The sequence below is a fragment of the Cololabis saira genome, chromosome 3, assembly GCF_033807715.1.
Source record: "Cololabis saira isolate AMF1-May2022 chromosome 3, fColSai1.1, whole genome shotgun sequence".
In the NCBI taxonomy this organism is placed as follows: domain Eukaryota; kingdom Metazoa; phylum Chordata; class Actinopteri; order Beloniformes; family Belonidae; genus Cololabis; species Cololabis saira.
The window spans coordinates 43,630,150-43,657,299 of NC_084589.1; the positions used below are offsets into that span (position 1 = coordinate 43,630,150).

General features: G+C 40.4%; 1 protein-coding gene across 1 annotated transcript in view; it reads left to right on the plus strand.

Annotated features, from left to right (window-relative positions):
* Window positions 1-27,150, plus strand: part of bmper (BMP binding endothelial regulator) — a 97,284-nt gene that overhangs the window by 62,620 nt on the left and 7,514 nt on the right. The window contains exons 3-17 of the mRNA XM_061717988.1: window positions 1,153-1,288; window positions 1,446-1,540; window positions 2,973-3,038; window positions 4,452-4,605; window positions 9,626-9,708; window positions 10,391-10,481; window positions 11,088-11,170; window positions 11,777-11,876; window positions 12,891-13,000; window positions 14,197-14,331; window positions 14,415-14,519; window positions 22,764-22,809; window positions 23,474-23,637; window positions 25,216-25,417; window positions 26,687-27,029. Coding sequence (XP_061573972.1) covers window positions 1,153-1,288; window positions 1,446-1,540; window positions 2,973-3,038; window positions 4,452-4,605; window positions 9,626-9,708; window positions 10,391-10,481; window positions 11,088-11,170; window positions 11,777-11,876; window positions 12,891-13,000; window positions 14,197-14,331; window positions 14,415-14,519; window positions 22,764-22,809; window positions 23,474-23,637; window positions 25,216-25,417; window positions 26,687-27,029 — 1,913 coding nt within the window. The remainder of the gene's footprint in view (window positions 1-1,152; window positions 1,289-1,445; window positions 1,541-2,972; window positions 3,039-4,451; window positions 4,606-9,625; window positions 9,709-10,390; window positions 10,482-11,087; window positions 11,171-11,776; window positions 11,877-12,890; window positions 13,001-14,196; window positions 14,332-14,414; window positions 14,520-22,763; window positions 22,810-23,473; window positions 23,638-25,215; window positions 25,418-26,686; window positions 27,030-27,150) is intronic.

Here is a 27,150-nt window from a genome sequence, read left to right on the forward strand (position 1 = left end):
AAAATAACTTATTTGACAATTTTCACCTGTTTTAAGTAAATTTTCACTTTGAATAAGTAGGAAAATCTGCCACTGGGACAAGATTTATCTTATAAGCAAAAAAATCTTGTTCCACTGGCAGATTTTTGTACTTATTTTAGGTGAAAATCTACTTGAAACAGGTGAAAATTGTTGATTTTTTCCAGTGATGAGTCTTGTACAGAAGAGTATTAGGGCCAGGCAAGAGAAAAAAAAATTGAGAGTGGAAGACTTTTTTTTATTGTGCAAAAAATTGAGAAAAAAGATGAAATGTCGAAAAAAAATGTTGAAATGTCGAGATTGTTGAAATACAATTTTGAGAAAAAAGTCGACATTTCGTGAATAAAGTCGAAATTTCACCTTTTTTCTCAACTTTTCGACTTTATTCACGAAATTTCAACTTTTTTCTCAACATTTCGACTTTTTTCTCGACATTTCGACTTTTTTCTCGACATTTCGACTTTTTTCTTAAAATTTTGACTTTTTCCTCGACATTTCGACTTTTTCCTCGAAATTGTACTTCAACATTAATCTCGACATTTCAACTTTTTTCTCGACACTTTTTTCTTGACTTTTTTCTTGAAGTGCATAATGAAAAAAAAATCTTCCTCCTCTAAAATATTATTTTTATTTTTTTCCTGCCTGACCCCTAATACTCTTCCGTAGTCTTGTTTTAAGTGTAATGAGATTTTGTTTTGACTAAAAATGAGACATTTTAACTAGAAATAAGACAAATATTCTTGTTAAGATTTTGAGTTTTTGCAGTGATCCATTTTACTTATCCTGTGATAAGTTCAGAAAACTGTTTTGGTCACTGCTATTATTTGTAAAATATTATATTATTTGTAATCAGCACAAATTATCTGTCAACATATGATAAAATCCACCATCCCCCCTGATTTTTTTTTGCAACTCGAGTACTGCACACCCCCACGTACACACAAACACATTTATGAAACATTTTTCACTGACATTTAAACATAAATATCAATAGTTACATTGCCTCCTGGGTGAGACGGGAACCAAAAACGTATATATCTTATGACCATCGCAGGAAGATGACACACATGCATGCCTTAACGGAGAGCTGATGCAATTTCCTGAGGTATTGATGACATTCCTGTCACGTCTTAGTCAACACACTGCAGAGATACAGACATCACGTCATCACACCTCTGTACAGCAGATGGTTTGGCCACGGGAGTCAGACGCTCCAATCTTCTGTTTGACAGCAAACGCAGCGTGATGTGGAAGCTGGTCGGGGACGGAGGTGGAGAGGGTTGATAATTCTGCGTAGATCTGGGTCTACGATGATGATCCTGCAAATCTGGAATAGTTCATCAGGTTTCAGACCCAGGTGGCTCCAAACAAAGTGGCATGTTCCTGTTCTGGAGTGTTTGTGTTGGTGGTTTGTCCTTCTACAACAGCAAGTGCTGCTGACTTTGTCGTCCTTGGTATCGGCCGTCTGTCCGGCCACCCAAGTCTGTGTTTGATAACTGCCCACTTGAGCCCATGGAAAGTGGTTAGAAGAGTAATCTGCACCAAAGTTTAGGCCCTGTCCCAATACTCCCCCTACCCCCACTTTTCAGCCCTACCCCTAAATTTTGCGCGTTCCCGTGAGGGTAGTGGTGTCCCAATTCCTCTTTTCACCTAGGGGGAGTGGACTTATTTAGGGGTAGTGGATATGAATCTGGCCCTACAGAGCTAGGGATTTCAGATGCACACTAGCTGACCGAGGGCTAGAAAAATTTCCCAGAATGCTTTTCGTCGTCATTTGCAGACTGAATCAGAAAAAAAACATGGCGGACATTTATTATTTTTTAGTGAATAAAATCAATATTTTGAGTTAGTTTCTGCATAAAAATGCGTTTTGATTACATTTCTAGCGAGAAATATATATTATACTTTCATAATATTCACTCAGTGAATGTACATAATCACTCGTTTGCCCGTTCTTGCAAAGTCTTTTTCAAACTTCGCCAGAATAAAGGCTGATTTATGGTTCCGCGTTACACCAACGCCGTACCCTACGGCGTAGGCTCTGCAGCGATGTTACATGGACCCATAAATCAGCTCCGTAGCCGGCAGGCAGGCAGAAATCCTGAAATTTTTCGGAGCAAATTTCTTAACAGGCGTAGCTACAACTGTTAGATTTCATCTATTAAACCAACATTTACGCCTGAAAAAATATTAAAACTTAAAAAAGTGGCATATTAACAGCGCTACAGGTGAAATTAAAACAGCTTTTGGCTCTGGGCTTCCTGATATGGTGTGACGTATGTGCAAACGTAACTACGCAGTCGCTTACGTACCCGAACGTAAACCACACAGTGACGTAGCAAGCAAAATTTAGTGGGTAGTGCTGAAAAGTAGGGGGTAGTGGGAGTATTGGGACCGGGCCCTGGGAAGATTACAAGGGCCCTAAAAATTTGTGGCTTAATTTTTAGGGGTAGTGGTAGAAAGTAGGGGCGGTATTGGGATTGGCCCTTACTTCCAGCTGGGTTTCCAGACTGCTTTTCCTGCTGCTCTCAGTGGAGATGGATTACAGAGGTGTGGTGTTGATGAAGATCTTTTAGAGTTAAAATGCTGATGTGGATCATTTTTAAAACAGTATTTCAAAATGAGAACGCGTTAGAGAGGATGCAGCCTCGATCAGGACTGTGTCGTTTCTTTTAGAGCCGCTCATAAGGGAGTCTTGCTGAACTTTTGAAGAGAAAAACTGGTTATATTGTTTTTACCTTTAAAACCGCCCTTAAGAGACGTCAGTGTTAATAAGGAGAGCTTTCACTTTCTTTACCTTCAGCAGCGACTCACCACCGCGCCACTACAGGCCTTCTCTTGTTAGCCGTTCCACAAGCTTGTTTTTTCTTTTTCTTTCATTTTCCAGATCTTGACTGAAATTGGGATCCCTTGAGAGCAATAAAGATTGTGTTTTCTTTTTTCTCTTTTTGAAGAGAATCAGCACGGTGCCGGGTCAGGAAAGCAGCGTGATGTGTTTCTCAGTCAAACGCAGCGGAAATGTCAGCTGTGATCACGCTCACAGATGTTGTTGAATTGCAATATTAGTCTGATAATATCAGTACAGCTTTATACTTTAAAATACACCAAAATTCATTGTATGCATTCAAAATAGTAAGCATTTTTATTTGCATGTAAATATCCATCAACACATCCAGGTCTTTTCAAAATCCCGGATGAATCTGTTAACCCTGGTCCTGTCTTTGGGTCAAAATGACTTATTCCCCTGTTCCTTTTTTCCTCCTGCTCTCTCCTTCCTTCTCCCCTTCCTCTTTACTCCTTTCCTTCTTTCTTTTCTCCCTTCCTTCCTTCTTTACTCCTTTCCTTCTTTCTTTCCTTCCTTCCTTCTTTTTTCCCTTCCTTCCTTCCTTCCTTCCTTCCTTCCTTCCTTCCTTCCTTCCTTCCTTCCTTCCTTCCTTCCTTCCTTCTTTACTCCTTTCCTTCTTTCTTTTCTCCCTTCCTTCCTTCTTTTCTCCCCTCGTACATTCTTTCCTTCTTTCCTCCCTTCCTTCCTCCCTTCCTTCCTTCCTTCCTTCCTTCCTTCCTTCCTTCCTTCCTTCCTTCCTTCCTTCCTTCCTTCCTTCCTTCCTTCTTTACTCCTTTCCTTCCTTCTTTCCTCCCTTCCTTCCTTCTTTTTTCCCTTCTTTCTTTCCTTCCTTCCTTCCTTCCTTCCTTCCTTCCTTCTTTTTTCCCTTCTTTCTTTCTTTCCTTCCTTCCTTCCTTCCTTCATTCTTTTTTTCCTTCCTTCCTTCCTTCCTTCCTTCCTTCCTTCCTTCCTTCCTTCCTTCCTTCCTTCCTTCCTTCCTTCCTTCCTTCCTTCCTTCCTTCTTTACTCCTTTCCTTCCTTCTTTCCTCCCTTCCTTCCTTCTTTTTTCCCTTCTTTCTTTCCTTCCTTCCTTCCTTCCTTCCTTCCTTCCTTCCTTCCTTCCTTCCTTCCTTCCTTCCTTCCTTCCTTCCTTCCTTCCTTCCTTCTTTCCTCCCTTCTTTCCTTCCTTCCTTCCTTCCTTCCTTCCTTCCTTCCTTCCTTCCTTCCTTCCTTCCTTCCTTCCTTCCTTCTTTCCTCCCTTCTTTCCTTCCTTCCTTCCTTCCTTCCTTCCTTCTTTCCTCCCTTCCTTCCTTCCTTCCTTCCTTCCTTCTTCCCTTCCTTCCTTCCTCCCTTCCTTCCTTCTTTCCTCCCTTCTTCCATTCCTCCTTCCTTGACCCTAAGACAGCACAAAGGTTAAACATGCTAAAATCATGACATCCTTGTTCAGTTAACCCTTCAGTGGTCAAACTTAACCAACCTTCTTGAATATGTGATATTTCATTTTCCGCTGGGAGACCAAATATGCAGAGAAAGTGATGGGAAGCTAAACATATCAGTGAAATAGAAAGAAAAAAAAAACGGAGATGGGTTTGACAGATGTTTGGAACAGGTCAGCGCTCACTTCCTCTGTCTGTCTGTCTGTCTGTGTGTGTTCCTCCTGCAGGACGGGAAAGCCGACTGTAAGCAGGAGAAATGCCCGCTGGTGTCTGAAGACTGTGCTCTGGTGGTGAAACAGACCGGGGCCTGCTGCGAGAGGTGCAAAGGTAAGACAGACGGGGGGACGGATGGACAGAGCTGGAGTAGGAGGAGCTGTGTTTGTTTTTGGTCATCTTGTGTATGAACAGTGATGGTTGTAATAATGGACCTCAGACGGTTTATACTACAGCTGCATGATCTGACAACACAGAAATATTAAGACCCAATCCCAATACACCCCCTACTTTCTTCCACTAGCCTCCCTCACTATCACTACCCCTAAAAAAGAAGGGACAGATTTTAGGGCACTTGAAATCTTCCCAGGTCTGTCCCAATACTCCCACTACTCCTACTTTCAGCACCACCACTAAAATCAGGAAGCTGAGAGCCAAAAGCTGTTTTAATTTCAGCTGTAGCGCTGTTAATATGTTTTAATATTTTTTCAGGCGTAAAAGTAACTGTTAAGATCCCCAACCTGGGCTCAGTTTATCCAAATAACACCTGTTAAGAAATTTGACCCGATGTTTTCGGAGAAGAGCCACCGGTCCGGGGCGCAGCAGCAGCAGATCACGTACAGACGTGATCGCCAGGTCAACCTGCGCCATCGTCCCGGGGAGAAACCTGCAGCTCTGTTGAGAATTACCTCTGGCTGAAATAAATCATTTAGGAAGATAAATGTTGGTTTAATAGATGAAATCTAACAGTTGTAGCTACGCCTGTTAAGAAATTTGCTCCGAAAATTTCGAGATTTCTGCCTGCCTGCCAGCTCCGGAGCTGATTTATGGTTCTGCGTTACACCAACGCAGAGCCTACGGCGTAGGGTACGTAACCTACGGCGTAGGCTCTGCGTTGGTGTAACGCGGAACCATAAATCAGCCTTTATTCTGGCGAGGTTTGAAAAAGACTTCGCAACAACGAGCAAGCGAGTGATTATGTACATTCACTGAGTGAATATTATTCAAGTAAAATATATATTTCTCGCTAGAAATGTAATCAAAACGCATTTTTATGCAGAAAACTAACTCAAAATATTGATTTTATTCACTAAAAAATAAGAAATGTCCGCCATGTTTTTTTTTTTGATTCAGTCCGCAAATGACGACGAAAAGCATTCTGGGAAATTTTTCTGGCCCTTGTACAACTAGTGAGCATCCAAAAACACTCGATCCGTAGGGACAGATTCATAGCCACTACACTAGCTTTCTTCACTAGCCCTACATGCAAAGAGGAATTGGGACACCACTACCCTCAAGGGAACGCGCAAAATTTAGGGGTAGGGCTGAAAAGTAGGGGTGGGGGGGGGGGGATTGGGACAGGGCCTGAGATGCCAGCTTCAGTCAGGGACCACTTTATTGTGCTGTATCAAAACATGCAGGCCTAAATATGAGCTGCAGGAATGATACTGGATTATTTACCTGACACAAAGACACACATGCTGCTGCAGCGTGTCTGCTGATGCTGATGGGGTTCACCGCTTCAGTTATATTTATGAGGAAAGTCTGTTCAAAATGTCCTCATCCGTGAGTGCTTTCTCTTATTCTTTCACATGCAGGAGAATTATTTGTTTAAACCTCTTAAGACCCTAACCCCAAATGAGCATTATCATTCCCGTCTTAAGCTTTAAAGAGCTCATAACTCTGCTGTAGTTTCTTCTACTTCTATTTATCCAACGCAGTTATTTTGTTCCTATTGGGCCAGAAGATCTGTGAAATACAGAAAGTGGTAAAAACAATTACTTTCATAGGCCTAAGTTAGTCCAAATGCTTCATATCAAATCATAGTGTACTTCAAGATGGGAATGTTGGCAGTTGACAAAAGGGCATCGTCCAATCTGGAAGGTACAAATCGAAAGTCAACTTCAGTTTTGTGTATTCTTTGCAGAGTTTGGCGGTAGATCGGCTGAACCCCATGCCTGTTGCAATCCCAGACCCTGCGGTTTAGAGTGTTAGCCACGCTTCTAACAACGGTGAAATTATCCCCATCTCAGCACAGTTAAAGCATAAAAATAAGTTACTACATTTTTACTTATATTTTCAGGTTTTGCCTTCAATGTCCATAATTTTTGTTTCAATGTGCCAACATGTCCTCTTTTAAATACGGAATGGAGTTAGATTTACACACTAAAGTGCGATTGCACTGAGCGGTTCCAGAAGCCGCTTCCTTCCCTCGTCCTTGAGGTGAATTTAAGAGATGGGAAAATCATTAAGAAGGGTGATGATGGAACCATTTCTGGGCTGTGGGACTGGACAGGATGTATGGAAGCAAAGGTTACTGTAGATTAGGAATGGGCGATATTTTACCGTTCACGATATACCGTAAAAACATTCCCCACGGTAAGAATTTGTCATCTCGCGGTAAAAACTATAAATTCCCGTTGATGACGTTTTTGTGTAAAACTGATTTATGGTTCTGTGTTAAATCCACGCACAACGTACGTGAAGGAAGGAAGGAAGGAAGGAAGGAAGGAAGGAAGGAAGGAAGGAAGGAAGGAAGGAAGGAAGGAAGGAAGGAAGGAAGGAAGGAAGGAAGGAAGGAAGGAAGGAAGGAAGGAAGGAAGGAAGGAAGGAAGGAAGGAAGGAAGGAAGGATGGATGGAAATATATGAACCTGAAAGAAAGAAAGAAAGAAAGAAAGAAAGAAAGAAAGAAAGAAAGAAAGAAAGAAAGAAAGAAAGAAAGAAAGAAAGAAAGAAAGAAAGAAAGAAAGAAAGAAAGAAAGAAAGAAAGAAAGAAGGATAAATTCCCGTTGATACGTGTTTGTGTAACAAACATGGCGGATCTGAGTCATTCCAGTTTTGCAGTACAGGTGTAACTCAGTTAATTGGTTTTTATCAATCCAATTTAATTGGTGTAGTTTAGTAGTATTTAGTATCTTTTAGAGCAGTGTTTTGGCTCCAAAGACTGAATGAGGTGATAGATTTATAGTTACAAAGGTGGAGTTGAACTGGTATTTTTTTATCGTCATTTTTATCGTTATTGGGATTAAATGCCAGAAATTATCGTGATAAATTCTTTAGTCCATACCGCCCATCCCTACTGTAGATGCAACCTGAAGATCTAGCTGTAGATCACCCAGAATCCATCTGCTTTTGAAGAACAGCATCTTCACATGCTCTTGCTCTGGTTTCCAGACTCTGAATAAGTTAAAGAGGGAGCCCCAGAAAACTCCCCGCTTGGGATGACGTGCTCGCTCGGTGCCCATGAGCCCGTGTGGCTGGATGGAAATATAAAAACACCCACCGCCTCCTGCTCCTCAGCTGGGGTGCGGCTCTTTTGTTTGCACTTCAGGGTTTTTACGACGCGTCACTTTGTTGCGAGAGATGGAACATGTTCAGCTCGGACACGGAAAGCCCCTCGTCTCCACAGCAGCCGGCGTTAGTTTGTTATTGTGCGGTTGAGTTGAGGTCGCTGGGACTAAATTTAGGACCCCCTCTGTGTCGTTGCGCTGGAAAAAACACCGACATGTACATGTCATATCGCCGCTGGTTCACTTCTTTATGAAATCACACTCACAGCTAGGGCAAAATCTCAGCCAGATTGCATCATTTTATTAGGACCAGAGTGCAGTAAAACCGCTTCAATAAACAAGTTAATACATGCGGCAGCATCACAAAATTGGAATTTAAATGGATTAATAAAAGCAAATGAATTAATCTACAAAATGGTCAGAACAAGGTTTCTAACATTTGTTACGCATGACCATCAAGTCATTGCCTTTGTTGCTCGTTTTAAGCAAAAGCTGCAAACTACCCCAACCCCTTATAAATATATTATGTTACTTGTTTAAGGAGCGAGAGTGACTCCTAAACTAATCACAAAATTCAGACAGAGCCAAACCACAGAAGAAAAAGACAAAAAAAGCAGACCAGACCACACAAACAACCTCCCAGAGGTTTCAGATGTGTTCAGATATCGACGCAGCCCGTCTGCCGGCTGGCCGGTGTCAGTCTGTGTTAGAACCGGTTATGAGTCTGTCCGGGTTCTCTCGCTATCCAATCTCATCTTTCCCTTCCAAAAATATTGTGTGACCTGCTGCAGATGACATATCATATCAGAGGCTTTGGTTTACGAAGAGGAAAGTTAGATCGATGGCTGTGATCAGATTTCATCGAATGGAAAGCTGAACATTGATCTGATGCTGCTTACTGTAAATGGGATGAAATGAATAGGATCTTCATTCAGGGTTGAGTGGGTGAGAGTTGACGGCTCATGGGTGCATTGTGCATGGTGAAACATTCACAAGCCTTTAATATTATGTGTACATCTAACTAAAATATGTTGAAATTAATCAGTTTGTTATTCCACTTTATCAGTGACGAGGTCATAAACTTTCTGCAGGATTGTGGTTATTAGTTTAACCAGCTTTTTCTAAGAAATGTTTGTCTTAAAATCAGAAATTCTCAAAACATCTAAGACCTCCAGATCTTCCCCCGTCCGCAGTAGCACCAACGTTTGCAGAGGATGAATAATAATTTTGTATTTTCCGCACTATAAGGCGCACCACATTATAATGGGCACCTTCAATGAATGACGTATTTTAAAACGTTTCCATATATAAGGCGCACCGCATTATAAGGCGCACTAAATATATGGTAAAATACCGTACTATAGTGGCTGGGGTTGAGTTACGTATCTACCTGATGGAGCTGCGCTACAGGAAATGCTACAAAATCCTACAGCAAATGCAAAAAAAAAAAAACAAGAAGAAAAGTACCATATGTCAAACTTTATTAACAAAATAAAAACCAGCTTTGCTCCGTCTCGTCAAAGTCGCCATTATGCAAGTCAGCGTCACTGCTGTTGTCTTGAACGTCTGTGACAATTTCTGACGTTTTTAGCACCATTACTTCAGCGACACCAACTACATTACCCACAATCCCCCTGACTACAGTAACAGACATTACCGTAATGATCATATATAAGGCGCACTGCCGGTTTTTGAGAAAATTAAAGGCTTTTAGGTGCACCTTATAGTGCGGAAAATACGGTACACATTGTTTTAGTTTATATCATTAAGTCTGAAGTTGACAGTCCAGTGGTTGTAAAACCTTCTGTGAAAACCTGACTGTGTTTGTGTTTTTTTCCCTCAGGCTGCATGTTAGACGGGATCTCCTACAACAGCTCCGTGTCCTGGACAAGCTCCACCAAACCCTGCATCACAAGACGCTGTCAGGTGTGTATGATGGACCCAGTTAGTCTGACTGTTAGCAGGTGAGAGTGCTCTCGTTAAAAAAAACAGAGATGGAGGAGGCATTGTAGATGGACAATGAATAAAACAAATGAAACAACCCCTGGGAGTTCATTCAGGCAGGCAATCTCCACACACTTCCATTTACCCTCTGGATGGTCCATTCCAACCATTCCCATTGCTCTCCCACATGTATCAGGGACTAGATATGTTCCTCGATGCCTGGGATGCCTCACCTCCCAATCCCACTCCTACCCCGGCTTCCACATGTGGGGGAGGCTTAGTTCTACACCGCTATATTTCTATGAAAGCCTGATAAACGACACTTGAAGGGAGCGTGAATGCCAAAACCCAGTATGTTTTCTTATTAAAGTGTTCAAACACTTTAATGCATAAGTTGGCTGGCTGAAATGAATGGAACAAGGTTAAAGTTGAAGCAGAAGCAGAGAAAATGTGGAGACAGAGGAATCAAGTGCAGATGAGATGAACACGTGAGAACGAGGGACGACATTTGGAGTAATAATGAAGGACATCAGTGTCATATTAAGATGTCAGTTACTTTACTCCTGCAGACCCAGAGCAGGATCTGGAGGATAAATCTCACCCTCACTTTATTATTAAAAACAAATGAATTAATTAAAACATTTTGGTGTGCTGGCTGTGACAGGAAGGTGTGATCACTGAGGCAGAGGTTCAATGTGTCATCCACTGCAAGAACCCGAAAATCCACCCCAAGAAGTGCTGCCCCACCTGCCCCAGTGAGTATGCACTCCAATGTCACTTTGAATCATTTTATTTTTGCTACAAAAGATCCTTCAATGTATTTAATGACCAGACACGGTCAAAAGCAGATGTTTAGGGACAGATTTCCCACCCAGAGTCCTCAGTGTCCCTTAGAAATCCCTTAAAGACTCAGATTTTAGGAGACAACCCTCCTTAATTAACAGTAATCAGATAGTAAATGGGCTGTCCAAATGTTAGTGATGTTTACAAATGAATACTTTACTTACTTTACTTAGTTTTGTTAGTGGTAGTGTACCGGCCCCCTGCTAGTACCAGTTCTGTTAGTGGTAGTGTACAGGCCCCCTGCTAGGATTTAATGTGAGTCATCGATGGCACAGATGACGAACCATTTTGGACTTTCAAGTATCTACAGTACCATTTTATATTAGATTTATTTTATTCAACCATTAAAAGAGGTCAATTTTGACACTGTCATTTTAATTTTGAGTAAAAGAGTAACACTGAAATGTACTGAAACGATTAGCCTTAAAAGTTCTTGAGGAAGCAGAGTATGTTTGTTCAGAAAGTGCAAGTGAAGGCGAACTAGAAGATAAGGTGGCGTGGATCATGTCTCCCTGCAGGCTGCATCTTTGAGGGCCGTCTGTATAAAGAGAAAGAGGAGTTCAGCCCGGAGGGACAACCGTGCATCAAGTGCTCTTGCACCGTGAGTACAAGTACACGCCGTTTACACGCTCACCTTTGAACAGCGACTCGGTTCTGCAAATTAGTTACTTTTAGAGTCACATGGGAATCACAAATGTTTGTCTGAAACAAAATCCTTTTCCCCGATTCAGTTCCCCCCACGCCCTTCCTTGACTGAGTCCTCCACCTTTCCCTCCTCCCTTCTCCATATTGGATAAACAAAACCTTTAAAGTAAATCCATAAACACATTAAAGTAATACTGTGCTGACTTCCACTTGGGATACGCTGTGGGCATTTTATTATAAACATCCTGCTGATTTTTATTGAGTTAACTTAGTTAGGGATGAGCCTTGATGCGCTAAGCAGTATGTAATTATTAATTCTGCATTTAACTTCATCAATTTAAGGAAATGTGAGTGTTGCAGAATCTAATTAAGTATAAAAGATTGTAAATGTCAAGCATTTTGATTTGGGATTAATAGTTATTTATGTCATATGATTTTGCTTTTGTAGTCCGTGAATGACGGAGATTCATATAATGACTCAAATAATACGATTTACTTTACACTACCTTTTGTTCTTCTTTTGGTACTAATGCATGTTGGTTATAAATATATTTGTTTCCAGGGAGGGCGGACTCTGTGCGTGAAGGAGGCGTGTCCTGTGCTGTCCTGCCCGTCCCACCTCAGCCACACCCCGGCCGGCCACTGCTGTCCCCGATGCATCGGTAAAGAGCAGCCGTTGGAAACGAATGTAAAGCTTCCACATGTGTTGGAAAAGCACACAGAAGATGTCTTGTGTTTTTCAGCGTTGACGCTGTAACTTGCTGGTGTGATTCATGTTTCCAGTTTTTGCTCTGCTGCTTTCGGCACATCACTGTTTTCCACAAATCACACTGGGCTCTGTGTCTAAATGACTGACCGTGCGCTGTCTCAACAGTGACAATGATTAAACTCTTTGAGCAGCTGTTTCTCACTCTGACACTATAAAACTCACATTTTTAGTGGATAGCATCCACATATATTCAGTCAATTTTCATTTTGCAAAAAAGAGCCATAAGAATAATCAGTAGAAAACGATATAGAGATCCAACAAATCCATTATTCCTTCAGTTAAAATTGTTGAAATTTCATGAATTAGTAGACTATATTATTCTGCAAATTATGTTTGAAGCTCATAAAAAAACTTTACCAATCAACATTCAGAAAAGATTTGAAAAAAGAGAAAGCAAGTATAACTTAAAAGGAACAGAGCTTTTTAAAAAACCAAGATTCAGGACTAAATTGATGGAAAGTTGTGTTTCTGTGAAACAATCTGAATAAAGAAAACAAAGAACCCAAATCAAACATTACATTCAAAAGAACAATTAAAGCCTGTATGTTAAGTAAATATAATGAAATATGTTAGACATACCCATAGACGGCGGTAATTTTGTTTTATTTTAGTTTTTTATTTACTTAGTTGTTGTTTTTTACATTTTTAATTTATGTTATTTGTGAATTTATTTCTTGGAAAAAGGGGCAGATTAGATAAGATTCTTCTTCTTTCTGCTCCCTTTTCATTCACAATTTATGAACATTTGTGTTTGTATTTGTATTGAATTGTTTGTTTTATTTTTTGAATGAAATAAAGAATAAAATTAAAATGAAATAAAATCCAAATGCAACTTTGAACAATTACACTGTGACACAACAAAACTATTGGCTCTTTCTCACCTGCTGTGATGTTTCTCCTCCTCCAGGTCAGAGGAAGGTGTTTGATCTGTCTTTAGGGAGTTGTCTATTCCACAGTGAGGTTTACGAGAACGGCACTTCCTTCACACATGACAACTGCACCACCTGCACCTGCAAGGTACCCGCCTGGATATAAGGCCCAATCCCAATACACCCCCTACTTTCTACCACTACCCCTAAAAAAGAAGCCACAGATTTGAGCACTTGAAATCTTCCCAGGGGCCTGTCCCAATACTCCCCCTACTCCTACTTTCAGCACCACCACTAAAATCAGGAAGCGGAGAGCCAAAAGCTGTTTTAATTTCAGCTGTAGCGCTGTTAATATGCCACTTTATTAAGTTTTAATATTTTTTCAGTCGTAAAAGTAACCGTTAAGATCCCCAACCTGGGCTCAGTTTATCCAAATAACGCCTGTTAAGAAATTTGATCTGATGTTTTCGGAGATGAGAAGAGCAGCCGGCTCGGAGCACAGGCGTGATCGCCAGGTCAACCTGCGCCGTTGTCCCGGGGAGAAACCTGCAGCTCTGTGGAGAATTACCTCTGGCTGAAATAAATCATTTAGGAAAATAAATGTTGGTATAATAGATGAAATCTAACAGTTGTAGCTACACCTGTTAAGAAATTTGCTCCGAAAATTTCGGGATTTCTGCTCGGGAGCTGATTTATGGTTCCGCGTTAAATCGACGCAGAGCTTACGCCGTAGGGTATGGCGTACCGCGCGCGTCGCCGCGTAACCTACTCCGTAGGCTCTGCGTTGGTGTAACGCGGAACCATAAATCAGCCTTTATTCTGGCGAGGTTTGAAAAAGACTTTGCAACAACGGGCAAGCGAGTGATTATGTACATTCACTGAGTGAATATTATGAAAGTAAAATATATATTTCTCGCTAGAAATGTAATCAAAACGCATTTTTATGCAGAAACTAACTCAAAATATTGATTTTATTCACTATAAAATAAGAAATGTCCGCTATGGTTTTTTTTTTATTCAGTCCGCAAATGACGACGAAAAGCATTCTGGGAAATTTTTCTGGCCATAATTCAACTAGTCAGCATCCGAAAACCCTCGATCCGTAGGGCCAGATTCATACCCACTACCCTTGTTTTTCCACTCCCCCTAGGTGGAAAGAGGAATTGGGACACCACTTCCCTCACGGGAACACGCAAATTTTAGGGGTAGTGCTGAAAACTAGGGGTAATGGTAGTATTTGGACAGGGCCTAAGAACTGCAGAGTTTTGCTTCTCTGTTGAGTCTACTGATCCTTCATATCCTTCTGATCCACCTAAACGTGGCCGTGTTCACCTTTTCTCCCAGGATTCAACTGTGGTGTGCAAAAAGCGCTGCTCGCGGCCAGGAAGTTGCCAAGGCAACCAGTGCTGCGAGGAATGTCTGTCCTATGTAAAGGTGGAGGAAGTGAAGTACTGCCGAGTTCGGAACAAGATCTACAGGGTGAGAGATGACGGATGGATGAAGGAGTGGACGCAGGTACGATACGTGGACACTTGTGTTCTGACGTGTTTTTATCCCCGTAGGAAGGAGACATGTGGTCGTCAGTTAACTGCACTCTCTGTGCCTGCGTCAAAGGCAACGTGGAGTGTCGGCCCAAACAGTGTGTACCGATCAGCAGCTGCCCCTCGGTGAGTTACATCGCCTTACTTCTACTCTCACGTTCTACATCTGCAGATCTTGTTTCATCAACCAATAACAGTTCATTTCTGCCACTTACTTTATCCCTCCTCTTTGCTCACCCTGACTAACATATTTTCACTTCACATGCCTCAAAACAATGAGGCACTGAAATGAAAGTGCCAGTTTTCAGTCTCCAGATTTAATCTCTGGTACGCTCAAGTGTCTATGAGGGCAGGAGATCTTGCAGGGAAATCTGCTCTTTATAATGTCATAAAGAGAAAATGTTAGAAAAAAACCCCTAGAAAGAATGAAAATAAACTTCACCATGTAGTTTTTTGAACCTCTGATGTGTTTTAAGGTGATAATTCATCATCAGAACAATATAAATAAAACTGTAGTCAGTTTAACTGTTACACATTAAAAAAAAAAGTAGTTGTGAATTGTAGCTGAAATAAAACATTAAACCTCATCACTGGTCTCGACTGATACTCAAAAACAGACAATTCTGATTTCAAATTTTTTTTTGTAATGAACAATTTCCAGTGGAAATTACGAGGATAAAGTCATAATGTTGCGAGAATAAAGTCGTAATAGAATAAAGTCGTAATATTATGAGAATAAAGTCGTAATATTACGAGAATAAAGTCGTAATATTATGAGAATAAAGTTGTAATTTATGAGAATAAAGTCGTAATATTATGAGGATATAATTTATGAGAACTCTAACAGGAAGAGCATCTTTTCCCTGTGTTAAAATGAGGAATATTGAGCATCTTGTGAAGTTATATTTATATATTTATAATATATTTAATATTACGACTTTATTCTTGTAATATTACAACTTTATTCTCAAAATATTACGACTTTATTCTTGTAATATTACAACTTTATTCTCATATTATTATGACTTTATTCTCGTAATTTCCATTTTTTTTGTCCTAGTTTGGCCCTAATACTCCGTCGTAGTTTGGCGCTCATTAAAATTAAAATATATATAAGTGACCTCTGAAACTATATTTACAAAGTGGGCCTAAAATAAGAATATATTTTGAAACATATTTGTTTTACGCTTGAAGATCGTTTGATACCTTTTTATTATGTGACACTATAGTTTAATAGAGCTACAACATTTAAGGGTCTTTTAAGCATCGTAGAAATTGTTTTAAAGCCGCAGCAGCAACTGCAGCAGGACGAGGTTTTGCTGCTCACCTGTCGCTGAGGTCGCGCTGCAGTCACGTGTCGGTCGCTGGGTGATGGACGACATTCCTCACATTCCCCTGCCGACGGTGTCAGTGTTAGTCCAAGTTCACACGCTTCCAGTGGTTACAACAAGCCCTCACCTGTCGTTGGCGGTCTAAATAGATGACTACGGAGCAATACTGTTTTTCAGCAGGGAATTCCGTCACTAATTAATATTAATTGTGTCAGACTTTGGATCAAACATTATATTTCTGCACGTGTTTGTTTGCTGCATGTCCTTTTTTTAAATTTATGTTACTGTCCTGGAAAGATGAAGGTTAACAGAAAACCAGATGCAAGTGATTCATAATTCCATTAAAATGAAAAATTGGTTTCGGTTAGTGGAATTTATTCGAAGAAATTAGTCATATTTATAGTAAAGAATTTGACCACAACGTTAAAAAATTGCACATTTTACTAGCATTGACAAAGAGTACCACATTTACGTATTTATTCATAACATAATGGGAAAACGTTTTATGTAAAAATGTAATCCTGCATAAATTGATCAATGGAAACGTTTCCATGACAAATAAGAAAAACAAAGGCCAGTGAATTGTGGGTTGAAAAATACATTTATGGAATTTCACAATACCTATGTAATTTTCTCTTTTTTTCATTGTACAATGAATCAAACTCTTATATATTATATTCTGAAGGTTTTATAGAGGTTTGTTTTATTAATTTAAATTATTTTTCTCATGCATTTGTTGGCTTTTCAAAGTCATCTGTCATAATTTTCTTGAATTATTTTATTACCAGCTTTTAAACAGCAGCCATTCCAACGTTTTGGGGAATAACAGGCCAAACGTGCAGCACTGGTTGTATATCAACAAGTGAATGTGACTGATGACACAAAGCACTAAATATGTTGGCCTCATACTGACTACAATAAATAAAAGCCCAAAACGCAAGCGGAGGACGTAGTTACTATGGAGAAACAAACCACTGCACACATCAAGTGGCTCGTAAGGCATGTTATTGTTTTGGTGTTTAGCCAGCATTTAACAGAAATCCTCATAACGTTTCAAGAAGAGCTGATGTTATTGGGATGGGTTCTCTAAGACACCTGTGTCAAGACAGTTTGAGAAGTAAATGAGTGCATTCAAAGGTTTTTCAGACACTTATAACTGCACAGTGGTTTCCCAATGTCACACAAGAATCTAAAACAGAAGAGACAGCGGTGTCGACAGCTTGATGCATCACTTGTGTTTGCTTCAGCGTGTTTCTGATTCTGGGGGATTTTGGAGAGCAAAGACAACATAAGATTAAAAGTAGATGTAACTGTAGTAGGGCTGGGCGATATGGACCAAAAGTCATATCTCGATATTTTCTAGCTGAATGGCGATACTCGATATATATCGATATTTTTTCTGTGACATAATTGGGGTTTCCCCCAAAGCATTATAGCATAGCATCTCTGTTAGCTTCATTTTTTTCTGAGGCAAACCCTTAAAAAAACAGTCAGTTTTAATACAAAGCCTCGTGCCAAATGTCACACAGGTTCCTTTATTAACAGAGGTCTGCACAATATCACAATGTATAAAACAAATGAAATAAAAATAAACTGCCTGCATATATAGAATAAAAATGCTTCTTGAATAAAATAAAACAAATATCCCTTTCCTGCATAACAATTAAATTAAAATACACTGTACAATTAATACAATGTAGACAGTAACAGGCAGACTTTTCCACTGAGGTTGACAGTTGCAAATAACAAAACATTTGTGCAAATCTCAAATAAAACATTCAAGTCAATTTGTCACAAAATAAGGTATTATAAAAATCATTAAAAAAAAATGTAAAAAAAAAAAAAAAAAAATTTGAATCGATATAAACGATATTGTCATGTACCATATCGCGTTTGAAAATATATCGATATATATTAAAATCTCGATATATCGCCCAGCCCTAAACTGTAGTGTGTGCAGATCCCGGGTCGCCCTCTCTCACATGAATACATGAAAGCGTGACACCAGCCTGATCACAGACGACACATGCACCCACAGTTGTGGAGCTGATATCAAAGGATGAAACCTGAAACGCTACCTATGCTGTAGGTTCGGCGGGGCTCCTGTTAACCCCTTTGCATCAGCTATAAATCAAGTCTCATGCATTCTGCCCTGAACTTTTTATAGTTTTACATGAGGAAGTAGTTTCGGTGCAAAAAGAGCCACCAGTTGCACCGACATCAGCCTCGTACGTTGCCTGTGAGAGCAGCGTCTCCTTCAGGTCGCTAATCCAGCAGATTCTTAACAAGCAAAACACTGTGAGTCCTATAATGATATGGAATGTTAACATTGTCTTATGGCATTGGCTTATTGCATGGAAACTTGTCCACCTGTCGTAAGTTATCACGACTGCGGCTCATCTCATAGGTCATTGAAGGCCACATCCCCCTTCTAAACACACACACACACACACACACTCTCTGTATCTCCCGTGCCTTTATCCAGCGGTCAGCAGCAGGTCGGCAGAGTGTGTGGGTCCCCCTTGGAGACAGCGTGTCTCTGAACAGCCTTTTGTCTGCGTTGCGTTTGAGTGACAGCGAAGAAGAGGTTCCCTATATTTAGGCCCCTGAAAACCAATCTCTGCCACTATGTGTGTCTGAATGAGAGTGTGTGTTCTCGTGTGTGTTCTCGTGTGTGTCCTCAGTTTGTCTAAAGGCAGCGCTCTTCAAAGCCTGAGAGTGCCCTTTGTGCAGAGGTTAGAGCCGTGGAGTGTATATTGAGTGAGCAGGGAACGTCTGCGCGTGATGACAGACGAGTGGCGAGTGTGTCTGCGGGAGAGGAAGACGGGGAGAGAGTGTGTGAACTGAAGTGGGTTCCTCCGGCGTTTCAGCGGGCGGTTAGAGCCAGGATTGTGCACAGGGTTAAATTTTAGGAGGAGTTGTTAAGGTTAATGTTTATGACAAAAATACAGACGTGTGTGCGTGTGTGTGTGTGTGTGTGTGTGTGTGTGTGTGTGTGTGTGTGTGTGTGTGTGTGTGTGTGTGTGTGTGTGCGTGCACTAGGAATGGGTGATATTTTACCGTTCACGATATACCCACGGTAAGAATTTGTCATGTCGCGGTAAAAACGATAAATTCCCGTTGATGACGTTTTTGTGTAAAGCTGATTTTTGGTTCTGCTTTAAATCCACGCACAACGTACGTGAAGGAAGGAAGGAAGGAAGGAAGGAAGGAAGGAAGGAAGGAAGGAAGGAAGGAAGGAAGGAAGGAAGGAAGGAAGGAAGGAAGGAAGGAAGGAAGGAAGGAAGGAAGGAAGGAAGGAAGGAAGGAATCAAATGAGCCTGAAAGAAAGAAAGAAAGAAAGAAAGAAAGAAAGAAAGAAAGAAAGAAAGAAAGAAAGAAAGAAAGAAAGAAAGAAAGAAAGAAAGAAAGAAAGAAAGAAAGAAAGAAAGAAATGAGCCTGAAAGAAAGAAAGAAAGAAAGAAAGAAAGAAAGAAAGAAAGAAAGAAAGAAAGAAAGAAAGAAAGAAAGAAAGAAAGAAAGAAAGAGCAGTGTTTTGGCTCCAAAGACTGAATGTGGTGATAGATTTATAGTTAAAAAGATGGAGTTAAATTGGTATTTTTTTTTATCGTCATTTTTATCGTTATCGGGATAAATGCCAGAAATGATCGTGATACATTTTTTAGTCCATACCGCCCATCCCTAGTGTGCACCAGAGGTGGTAGTAACGAGTTACATTTACTCCGTTACGTTTACTTGAGTAAGTTTTGGGAAATGTTGTACTTTTAGGAGTAGTTTTGAATCACTATACTTTTTACTTTTACTTGAGTAGATTTGTGAAGGAGAAACTGTTCCTCTTACTCCGCTACATTAGGCTACGTTGAGCTGTTACTTTTCTTTTATCCCTTTTATCCGCGTACGCGTCAATCTCATGACATCACTGGGTGATTCTTTTGGAAAAATGTTTGTTTTTGCATGTTTTGTCACATTTACACAGACTCAAACACACACAGAGTTTCTATGAGTTCATGTTTGTTCTAGTTCTGCCTGGTTAAAAAAGAAAAGTACAAAGGCTGGAAATTTTGTGCTTCTTGTGCTTAATTTATTTTTTTATTCAGTTATTATTTTATTATTTAGTAAAGTACTTGAATTTACTTTAAGATTATTTTAATTTAAGCTATTTTTATTTTTTATTAATTTAAATTTATTTTATTATTTTATTGATTTAATTTGCCTGAAGATGATTATTTTGTACTTTTGTCTGTTTGAATGGTTGTGTTAAAAAAATAAATCAGACGTTACTCAACAGTTACTCAGTACTTGAGTAGTTTTTTCACCAAGTACTTTTTTACTTTTACTCAAGTAATTATTTGGATGACTACTTTTTACTTCTACTTGAGTCATATTATTCTGAAGTAACAGTACTTTTACTTGAGTACAGTTTTTGGCTGCTCTACCACCTCTGGTGTGCAGTAATGTAGGACTTCCCTGAGGCAACAGAAACTCTGTGTGAAAGAGTCCTCTGATGTGCAACGTACTGTACACACACACACACACACACACACACACACACACACACACACACACACACACACACACACACACACACACACACACACACACACACACACACACACACAGAGTCCTGTTACACAGACAGAGTTCAGCAGTTGAGGACGAGGTATCGGTATCTCGGCTTCTGTCCCGGTTTGACTGTGAACTTGTCAAAACGTGAGCGCTTCATCTGTGTTAATAAACGAGTATGAAACCTGCTGATTTAAAAAAAAAAGCCTTTTGAATGACATGTTTTATCATACACAGGAGTTTAGTTGTCATCGAATTACTTATTGAGAAGTTTTGACTTGAGCAGTTGCTCCTGTGCAGCCGTAGAACCTCTTGGGATGTTTTTGGGACAGACTTTAAAGGGGGGATGAAAAGTGATGCATAAAGGAATTATGAAATGCAGAAAATATTCAGCTTTGATATTAACAATTAATATTTTACTTCAGTGCAGAATGGTCATAGATTAACTGCATTATTATTAAAGTGACCATATTATGCCTATTTACAGTCACCTTCATTTAATGTCTAGTTCTTCTAGAGCGGGGGTCGTCAACCCAAAATATTTAAAGAGCCATATTGGACCAAAAACATAAAAAACTAATCTGTAGCCGCAAAAAATGAAAAGTCTTGTATAAACCTTAGAATGAAGGCAACACATGCTGCATGTATCTATATTAGTTATAACTGGGGGAAGATACTTTTTTTTCATTACGCACTTTGAGAAAAAAATCGAAATGTCGAGAAAAAAGTCGAAATGTCGAGATTAATGTTGAAGTACAATCTCGAGAAAAAAGTCGAAATTGCGAGAAAAAAAGTCGAAATGTCGAGATTTAAAAGGAAAGGAAAAGGGAAGAGAAAAAGAGAAAAAAAGGAAAAAAAGAAGAAAAAAAGAAAAAAAATAGAAAAGAAGAAAAAAAGGAAAAAAAAAGGTCAAACATTTTTGAAAAAGCTCCAGGAGCCACTAGGGCGGCGCTAAAGAGCCGCATGCGGCTCTAGAGCCGCGGGTTGAAGAACCCTGGTATAGAGTATCTTTGCAACCAGCAAAACTCCAGAAACTTGTCATTTGTTCAGAATGAAAACACACAAAGTTGTTGACTCAACTCCTGCTGTTAGTCAGACACCTACATTTTCAACATATCAACACACTTTTTCTGTAAATTACATCAAATCCTAACATACACAGCGGTCTCTGTTTGATAAATACTTATTTTATTGCCTTTAATTGGGTGACATTATGGATTATGTGGTTTAAATCATTCGTCTTTTATACAGACAGTATAGCTACACCATTTTTCTGTATGCACTTGCACAGGTGTAGATTTTAAAAGTGTGATAAAATGTCGATTTGAGTCAGAAAACACTGGCATCCAAGTAAATATAAACTCTAACGATCTTGTCGTTTAATTACATTTGACTCCATAGTTGCCAACTATTAGTGGTGATCATACAAGAAGATTTGACCCTCTATGATGTCATAGAGAGCCAACTGCAGAAAAAAACTCTCCAGATGTAAGTGTTCTCAGCACCCTAAAAACCAAGTATTTTATGCATACAAATATATTTCAGACCTTTTTAAGCCACAACGCACAACTAATCATACTAACGTTATAGGTAAGTCAGAAAAAAGAAGGCTCTATATGTCCACCTTAAATACAAAATCAGTGCAAAGAATAGAATAATGATCATTTGAATATTAATGGTACAATTTAAAAAAATAGCAGAAAACAAAAGTATTTATTTATTTAGAGTACAACCTATCTTGTGTAGGAAGTGGACACAACATAATTATTATGAATATTAATATACATATAAGTGTTAAAATCATCAAGTCAGCTGTTCTCTTATTTATTCTCTTATTTACCGACAATGGACACTTTTGTCTTGTTTGCACTTCCAACACAGTAAAGTTTAAGTATGCCCATTCTTTCAAAAAAAATAAGCATTGCAAACATATTTAGGAAAGTACAGTGAGACCAAACTATTTAGATTTACAAAAACCACCAAATCACATGCAGAAATTATGTGCACGCTGCATTAGTCATAATATTTTTTTTTTTACAGAAACTACTATTATTGTTTTGTGGTTATTTCACAGATATTTATTCTATCATGAATAATCTCCCATTTTTCCACATAAACTCTTGCCCTGTGTGGGTTACTTTGTCTTGTGTTTGCATCACAGATGTATAAAAGCCAAAGCTACTAATAACTTGAGAGGTTTCCCCCTTGAGAGCGTAGATTTGACAGTTTAACATTTTAGAAAATGAAACTGTTAAACAATGGAAATTATTTCAGCTGTAATGTGTACTTTATTCCCACTTTCTGGTTTCCGTCTTTGGCCTGCCTGCCATTCTGCTCACCGAGTCTGCACTCTGTCAAAAAAATCTGCTGTTTTTCTTTTATCACTCATCGTATTCAGGCATGCTGCCATTTTCTGAATCTGTGAAGTATCTCCAGGACTCCTCTAACGCTGTCTGGCTGTGCCTCTGTCTTGCAGAATAAGATCCTGAACAGAACCGGCTGTTGTCCAGTTTGCACTGAAAGTGAGTAAGTCCATCTCTCTAGATCTGTACGCCGTCCCAAAAAGGCCTCTAATTTGAAGCCTCGAAAGTCTAAAAATATCACAAGTACAATAATGCGAGCGTGTTTATTTTGTGTTGATGCCGCTGTAAAGTTAGAAGACCATTTGTATTAGATGATGATTGTAACGGTAATAAGCCAAAAGCTACAGTATGAATTGTCTTCCTGGAAAGCAGTGAAAACAAGCCCGGGTCTGGCATCGGAGTATTCCTCATGAAACTCAGTCCAGACTGTGGTTTGCCCTCAGGTCATTTTACTTTGGCTCTTGGCTTTCGAACTGCTGCAAAAATCCCCCAACATGGTCTATTTCAAGACTACAAATACCCCATAAACCTCACTTGTACATAATATAAAGTTTAGTTTGAGTTGGTGAGGCAGACGTTTCACCACAGCGCAGATGCTGAAGTTCCACTTCTGAGCAAGTCAGATTAGTCCCACATATTTCAGCATTTATCATAAATTAGGTTTTTTGCTGCTGGTTGTCAGGTTTCAGCATGCATCCTTATTAAAGCCCTGCAGTTTTGGGTTTTCTCCTGAGACCTGCTGCTCTCCAACTCCTGTTATTATACGTGGAAACGGCAGCTCATTTTTTGCCACGCTTTTCCCTTTTTTGTCTCCGTCCTGCAGAACCAGGTGTTTGCACGGTCTTCGGGGATCCTCACTACAACACCTTCGATGGCAGGACCTTTAATTTCCAGGGAACCTGCCAGTATGTTCTTACGCACGACTGTGGCGGCACCCCCTCCGGAGGATCGGCAAACAGCATCAACAATCCAGACTCCAGTTTTACGGTAGGAGTTGGATTAGAGAGAGTCTTTTAAATTCTCAAACTCAAATCAAACTGAAAAGAGAGGGAAAGGGAAGAATGCTTCACTTCTAAATAACACAAACTGTCATGTTTAGACGTTGTAAGCTGTTGTTGCACAAGCTATCCACCAAAACTACCAGCTGGCTTTTCTCACATTTTAGAAAAGTGGAGATGTTACAAGTAGCAGGACTGATTTCCAACATCAGAACCTCTTGCATCATTTTGTTGCAGGGTCATATTCTAAAATATTCACTCATCAGTTTAACAAGACAGTTTTGGAAAGCTGCTTCATATACAGTGCAACAGATTTCTTAACCCTAGCTACTTTCACATACACTGCACCGTGACACAGTTGTCCAAGAAACATTTTTTTTAATTTGTTTTTGACTAAGTATGACATTAAACGGTTATCTCTTTAAAGCAGCACAATGTAACTTTCAGCTTTTGTTGAGTTTGTCGGCTCCTTTGGACCAAAGCGGTATTGTTTTACCAGAAAGAACACTACGTTTCCCATGAGCACCAGCGCGTACTGCCGGAAAGATCCTGTCCCGTCGCGTGCATTTGTTTTGATACTGAATGAAGACGGGATGGACTTTCAAAACTACTTTTCTGTTTCACCAAGTGAACAGACGGAACGCAAAAAAAAGATGTTAAACTGCTGGAAAGGAACTGGAATTTACCGAGATACCTTAAACAAGGAAGCCAGGGAGCGGTATATGGAGAAAATAAGGATTATTAACGGTTTGGATCCATATGAAATCCCTACTGAAGAATGGAGCTCCTCGTCGGAGCTGCACTCTTTATAAGGGATTTACTGCCGCAGTTCTGCAGAACCACCGTCTCCGGCTACTTTGTTTAGGAGTGTTTGGCAGCTGCTTTGGTAAATGTTTGACTCGCCATGTGTTTCAATAAATTTGTATAATAGTACAACATACAGTACATGTTTTGTATCCCTCTTACTTCTCTTTTCTTTTTTTTTGACTGCTATATTATGGTGAAGAGGCTCCGAGGCGTGAGCAATATTTTTGTTTTCCTCGTGAGATTATTTTTTTCCTCTGCAGCTACAAATAGAGTTAATATTTTTTCCTCAACAAATTAGTTTTATAGGAAGATTGGGGTTAATTGCACCGCAGAGAGCTGGCCAGCAACTGCGTTTAGCTGGAGAAATGGGGAATAAAACCCGGTCTGTGTGAGTGTTTGTTCGCCTCCTCCGATAAAACTTTTATTTTCTTCGTTTTTTTTGCTGCTTCGGCCATGATACGAGCTTCTGCTGAGCTCTGCGCTCCATGCCCCGCCCATTTTCGTCTCTACTACGAATCGGGAAGGAGGGGGAAGTGACGTATGCCGTAAAGCAGTCAAAGCCGTAAAAATGTGTAGTTTTTTAGTGTGGCAGGGTTCCTACCATGCTCCTCAAAGTTACATAGTGCCAGTGAAGGTGATACAGACCCCTCAGACCATGACAGAGGTTCATTAAACCTGTTGGAAGTTGATGTTCCATCACAATGACTCTGGAAATATTATATTAAGGTGGAAAAGTTACATAGTGCTGCTTTAATTTCAGGTGTTGGTGAAGAATAATGCTCGCCGGACTCGCTCCTTCTCTTGGACTCAGTCTGTTGAGGTGCGGCTGGGCGCGTTGGTTCTCAGCCTGCACCAGCACCTGACGGTCCGGAGGAACGGCTCCCGCATCGCCCTGCCGTACCACGGCCCCGGCGTGCACATCGACCTGGACGGATACCTGCTCAAGCTCACCACCATCGCAGGTCTGGTCGCCACACAACGCTTAAAGCCACGCTGTGTAGCAATACCACATCTGGCCACATGGGGGCAGTGTATCACAAGAAAGTTGAAAACGTTGATTAAGTGCACCTCTAGTGGGAAAAAGTGGTATTACAAGACATGCAAGACCATCCCCGCTCATTAGAACAATATTGTTAGTAGCTATTTTATGAACACAGCAGATCTCTGTTTGGTCAGAAGTGGTATTGCTACATAGGGACTTTAACCCTTGTACTGTCTTTGGGTCAAAATGACCTCATTCTCCTATCTTGCTCTCTCCTTCCTTCCTTCCTTCCTTCCTTCCTTCCTTCCTTCCTTCCTTCCTTCCTTCCTTCCTTCCTTCCTTCCTTCCTTCCTTCCTCTTTTCTCCCTTCCTTCCTCTTTTCTCCCTTCCTTCCTTCCTTCCTTCCTTCCTTCCTTCTTTTCTCCCTTCCTTCCTTATTTTCTCCCTTCCTTCCTTCCTCCCTTCATTCCTTCCTTCCTCCCTCCCTTCCTTCCTTCCTTCCTTCCTTCCTTCCTTCCTTCCTTCCTTCCTTCCTTCCTTCCTTCCTTCCTTCATTTTTCCCTTCCTTACTTCCTTCCTCCCTTCTTTCCTTCCTTCTTTTCTCCCTTCCTTCCTTCTTTCCTCCCTTCCTCCCTTCCTTCCTATTTTTTTCCTTTCTTCCTTATTTTTTCCTTTCCTTCCTTCTTTCCTTCCTTCCTTTTCTCCATTCCTTCCTTCTTTTCTCCCTTCTTTCCTTCCTTCTTTTCTCCCTTCCTTCCTTCTTTTCTCCCTCCCTCCCTTCCTTCCTTCCTTCCTTCCTTCCTTCCTTCCTTCTTTCCTTCCTTCCTTCCTTCCTTCTTTCCTCCCTTCCTTCCTTCTTTTTCCCTTCCTTCCTTCTTTTTTCACTTCCTCCCTTCTTTCCTTCCTTCCTTTTTTCCATTCCTTCCTTCTTTTCTCACTTCCTTTCTCCCTTCCTTCCTTCTTTTCTCCCTTCCTTCCTTCTTTCCTTCCTTCCTTCTTTCTTTTCTCCCTTCCTTCCTTCTGTTCTCCCTTCCTTCCTTCTTTTCTTTCTTCCTTCCTTCCTTCTTTTCTTCCTTCCTTCTTTCCTCCATTCTTCCCTTCCTCCTTCCTTGATCCAAAGACAGCACAAGGGTTAAATGTTCTGATTTTCAAAACATTTAAATGGAACTACTATCTGTTTTTCTCTATTTAATAGAAGAAAGAATGGTAAATATATTAATTTATACTAAACTTTAGTCTCTGTCTGTAGGCCTGGAGATCACGTGGGACGGTGACAGTTTTGTAGAAGTCGTAGCCGCCCCCCATCTCCGTGGACGCCTGTGCGGCCTCTGCGGCAACTACAACGGTCAGAAACGCGACGACACCATGGGAGGAGACGGCCAGTTCAAGTTCGACGTGGACGAGTTTGCTGAGTCGTGGCGGGTGGAGGGAAACGATGTTTGCATCCAGCAGCATCTGCCTCGCAAACCCACGTCCTTCCTGTGCGCCGGCAGCGTCAAAGTCAAGTTCCGGGCCCACCGGGAATGCCAGAAGATAAAGTCGTGGGAGTTCCAGAAGTGCCACCGTGTGGTGGACTTCGCCCCTTTCTATAGGTGAGAACCTGAATCGTTTTTTTGTTCATTGTCTAAACAGCCTCATATCAACAGATAGCAAGTATTATCGATGATCATTTCAATTGGAAACAACATATTGATACTGTATGCGTGAAATCTA